At 45.4% G+C, this 5,000-nt stretch overlaps 1 protein-coding gene across 1 annotated transcript in view; it reads right to left on the bottom strand.

Moving 5' to 3' along the window:
* dlg5a (discs, large homolog 5a) overlaps positions 1-5,000 on the bottom strand; it is a gene marked incomplete at its 5' end in the record, with an annotated part of 56,169 nt that overhangs the window by 38,863 nt on the left and 12,306 nt on the right. Inside the window, 3 exons of the mRNA XM_080550407.1 lie at positions 1,257-1,400; positions 2,137-2,290; positions 2,970-3,038. Of these exons, the coding sequence (XP_080406533.1) occupies positions 1,257-1,400; positions 2,137-2,290; positions 2,970-3,038 (367 nt within the window). The remainder of the gene's footprint in view (positions 1-1,256; positions 1,401-2,136; positions 2,291-2,969; positions 3,039-5,000) is intronic.

A 5,000-nucleotide genomic window follows, 5' to 3' on the forward strand; every position in this document is an offset into this window, starting at 1 on the left:
GCGCTCCACAGGCAGGCTGTCTGGACTGCGGACACGAGAGTCAGGCTTCAATGAAACCTGAATTCTGCATTATTACCATCACTATTATTACATAGTTTTATGTCCTAATATTATATTCAATATAATCAAATCTCATGATATTTGTAGTATGGACGTGAAGAGTCATGTAGGGGACAATGATTTATTATCTATTTTCTTATTGTGTACTTATGGGGGAGGGGGGGCGGAGTTTAAACAAAAATGAAAGAATGAATTAAAAAGATAATGTAATAAATCGTTAGTACGTGCTCACACCACTAATTTGGAGCAGATCAAGTCATTGTTTCCTTATTGAAAATGGTCTGTAAAAGGGCATAAACAGAGCATAAATACATGAGCAGTCAAACTGTTTTAGCAAGGCCAAACTCCTCTAGTGGTGAAAACATCTCTCTTTGTAGCTTGTATTGGTCAAACGTTCTGGCCGCAACACTATCTCTATGGGTATGAGTTGCACATGAGTACACTGCCATGTCGGGACTTTTTAAACTTTTCACAATATCCCAAATAATGCGAAGTAGTGTACATTTACCTGTTAATTCATGTTATCACTACCCTTACTGCTGAAAACTGTCAGTGTTTCTTCTTAGAAAAAACCCGACAGCACACGTTCTCATTACCGTAATACCTAAACTATGTGCTATCTGAATAAAACTACGGTTCCTGAAAGCAGAGAAGCTGCGCTTTCTACCCATATAGGGTTTATTACGGTAACTCAGCGAAACTCATGGAGAGCTGAGGCGATGTGAAGAGAGAAGAGGCATTACGAGCGAGCATATTTTAGTGGTGTTTTACGAGCGGCGTTTTTATACTTTTGTGAGTCTGTGTACATATGTGAAATGTCACATGTGTGAAATGTCATGGAGATCATCTAGGGTTACCAAACCAACCGAAAGGCAAAACACAGAGGCAGTATGGGGCGACAACAGTGCACTCTGTGCAAAAGGAGCCCTTTTTTGTGGGCCTGTGTCTGCAGCGTTATACACTATCGTAGTTATACCCTACCTCAGAAATAAAAAGGTATTCTTTAAGAAAATACAGTAGTTTTGGTAGTTTTTGTCTGAGAAATAAAATATTTTCAGTCATAATCGTATCGAGATAATCGTATCGTGAAACGAGTATCGTGATGAATCGTATCGAATCGTGCGTTGAGTGTATCGTTACATCCCTAATTAGAAGAGTACTCACTGGTAGAAGACAGACATTAGAAGAGTACTCACTGGTAGAAGTCTGCTTCTTTGACCGCCTCCTCACACCTCTTCAGGGCCTTAGTGTGTTGGTTCTGCAGGGCCTGCAGGTCGGCCATGGCCCTCATACACTGGGTCTTCAGACGTTCGTAGTCATGACTGGCTTTGGAATTGGGCCTTTGGGAGACGAGCAGTAATGCATCACTACCACCACCACTATCACCATCACCGTCATCGTCATCACAACCTGCACTTCCACCACCCCCAGACCTTTGACTGCGACGGGCAGCCCAATTTCAGGCCAATTTCAACATTTGTGAAAAATATTGAAAATAATACCCATAAAGAAAAGCCATTGAATGAGAAGGTGTGTCCAAACTTCAGACTGGTACTGTACCAAACTAATTAAATAGACAACAAAAAAAAAGGTCAATGTTTTCTCTCCCAGGTTATATCCAGTCTGCATCTCTGCATAATGTTATCGCTGGTGGACAACAAGGCACCCGGAACTGAGGGGAACATTCATAAACCACGCAGCATGATTACCTCTCACCTTCTGTCAACATTTCCCATCGTAAACCCAGGCCTGCCATCGACCTTGACCAAACCTAAACGCGCTCGCTCCAGAGAGCTGAAACTGCTGTTCATTCTGCTGTCCGTTCAGTTTGTTGTGTAGTGCCAGTTTTGGCTAAACTCTTCGAATTTCATCAATGTGAACAACATTCTTTTCCTGGATGCAGGATTATGGAGTACCAATTCTGCATTGAATTCTTTTTGTTAACCATTACTGACCATAAACCTCTGTTCTTACGGGCCACTGACCTCATAACAACCATGTCTATAGACAGTACGTGCCTAACAGGTAAATAACAGAGATGAAACTGGGGGGGGGCGGGTGTGTCTCTGTCTCTACCTGCAGTCGTCGAAGGTGGTGCCAGGCGAGGCCAGTGCCAGGCGCTTGCGGAGCTCGTCTCTCTCGCGGGTCACCTGGCGCAGCTGAAACAGGATGGTGTCCAGGCTGTCGCCAGCCGGTCTGTTGTCGTTGAGGGCGGGGGGCGGGGACGAGGCTGCACCAGGAACAGGAACAACAACAACACCGTTACAGGGATGAGGGGACACACACCCATTTAACACTACGGAGAACATCCGTGCAGAGCCAAGCTGAACTACACTGCAATGGCCTCTGTAGACGCCTCTCGCATCAAATGCAATGGAAGAGTAGCTCTAACGACCCAATACCAATACCATTACAATAAAACTAGAACATCACGCCCAGGGACGTTCTCTTATTAGTATAATTGCGACACCGAGTACTTTACTGTGTAGAATGACATAATAAAACAGCTTGTTATTCCTCAACTAATTAAAAACTGAATCATAAAAAATAAAAATAAATCATTAAAAAAATATACTGTATCTAATATATAAATAATAGAAAGCAGCAGATTAAGATTAAGACTGGTTAAACTTTCACCATATGAACTGTGACGGTGCTGGGAGGGAAGATGTGGAAGGACACGACTCATCCAAGGCACCGTAGGCCAAATCATTTTGGTGAACGAAAGTTGGGTGCATCCCTAAAGAAGACTTCAATAGACGTTTGCCTGACTGTTTCACGTGTTTGAATCCAAAGTGCACCTGTCTAGACTGTCTAGGCTGGACACACAGCGCCATGCAGCAGTAACAACACTGTAACTGTCTACCCTGACAGAGACGGACTCACACAGCTGCAGGTTCTCTACCTACCCACACTGCTGAGAGAGCTGCTGCTTTCAGAGTCCGACGGCATGGTGGAGAGGACGCTGTACGTAGAGCCTGAAAATGGATGGAGAGAGAGAGAGAAAGAGAGAGAGAAGGGGAGAGAAAGACATGACATTAAACATGGGGGATACAGGCCAGTGGGGGGGGGGACCGTTGCTGGCTGTGTTTCTGTGGTGATTTGTGAGGACTGCCAAAATGCCAATAAAATATGTTTACAAAAATAAAATAAAATAAAAAGCCAGTGTGGCATACTAGTCTTTCCATGTAGTATGAACACACTGCACACTACTCAGGAAGTCCTTGCCGATTTTAGCCCCACAATTCAATGGAGCAGGGAAGGAGGCAGGTAAGGGGGGCGGGGCAGTACTGGCGAAATGTAACCAATCACCATGAACAGCACGGTTGACCTACAGAAGATGACAATTTGTCAGTATGAATAAGTGTTGTACGTTGAAATGTGGTGCTTACTGGATCCATTTGACTAAACAGCAGGCTCTAAATAGTACGTAGTATGGTTAGGATAGAGTATATACTTTCAGACATGCCATTCCATCATCCTGGAACTTTAAGGCTACTCAGCCATGCTGAAAGATAGGCCCGATTATTAATCTACCGTAAATAAACGGTGTGAATATTTCACGGTGAGCTTCAAAGTCCACATTCCCTCCATAGAAATCTACGAGTGGACAAAATAATACAATTGGCAGACGTTGCCTTTCCTTACATGCATCAGCTTCCTACTCTGGACTCCCGCTCTCATTATCCCTGTCCCCTCTCTCTCTCTCTCTGCCTGCGCTCAGCAGCTTACCGCTAGCTTTTTTCCTTTCCCTGTGAGCTCCTGAGTCCCGCTACGCTAGCCCGTATCTAGAGTGTCATGGTTGGAATGGGATTTCCTCTTTTCATGTCGAGCGTGTGGAAACAGGGACGAGTGCCACGATGCTCCGACGCATAGGTTTGGTGAGGCTGCATTCTCATTTTATGCACCCAGATTGTGGAATGCACTGCCAGTTTACATCAGGGATGCAACCTCAACAAATATGTTCAAGTCAAGACTAAAAACCCATCTTTTTAATATTGCCTTTAAATGACTAAATCATTTGAGCTGCAACGTTTGCAGGAAAAGCGCTAGGTATACAAATAAAAAGTTATTATTATTATTATTATTATAGACACACTGCTACGCCTGAGCATACTTCCACAAACTGATATCTCCACAGAGGGGGGTGTGGATGCACCCCCCCTCTGCATAGAACAGATCACGGTTTTCCAAAGGCGACATGTTAAAAAAAAACTTGACGTAATGAACCGATTAGCCATGCGACGCGCGTAGCGTCTGCCGTTGAACCCTTCCCTTCACGGTGACACACCGGAGGGAAGGTGATAACGTGAGCAGACGACGGGTGGACTCCCAAACAGTTCCAGATGTCAATCAGCGTCCTTGCCGCCACCTCGCTGTGTGAGAAAGCTCCCAAACACTAATTAGCCAGGAGCCCTATGACACTATCTACAGGGCCTGTGGGGAGAGGAGGGGAGGAAGGGAAGTGAGAGAAGGGGTGATAATAAGTGAGAAAGGGATAGGGTAGGGTAGGGTAGGGTAGGGGAGAGGAGATGAGCAAGGGGGGGGAGGAGAGGACAGGACTGATGAAATGAGATAACCAAGTCGGAAACAGGGGTAAGAGAGCAAGAGAGAGAGAGAGTGAGTGCACGACAGAGGCTTCTTAATCTGCATGCTTGGCTCTTTCTCTGTGGAGGCCATTGAGAAGCACGGCTTTGATGTCACATTGTTATTATCAGACACGGGAGCCACTCGGGGGGCGACGCTCCATCTCTGAGCACAGAGGCCGGCTCTCTCGGAACGGTCGTGCTCATTTCCCCAGGTGCGTTAAAAGCAATAACGCACCAAAGCCGTTTCAGCAATCGAGTGAGACACTCAAGACTACTTGAGAGGGTGAAGCGGCAATGACGTACTTTCCGTTTTTTACACCAGAACTGTGCCAGAACTGAGCAACAGGATTG

The sequence above is a fragment of the Nansenia antarctica genome, assembly GCF_963989245.1.
Source record: "Nansenia antarctica genome assembly, chromosome: 1".
Classification (NCBI taxonomy): Eukaryota; Metazoa; Chordata; class Actinopteri; order Argentiniformes; family Microstomatidae; genus Nansenia; species Nansenia antarctica.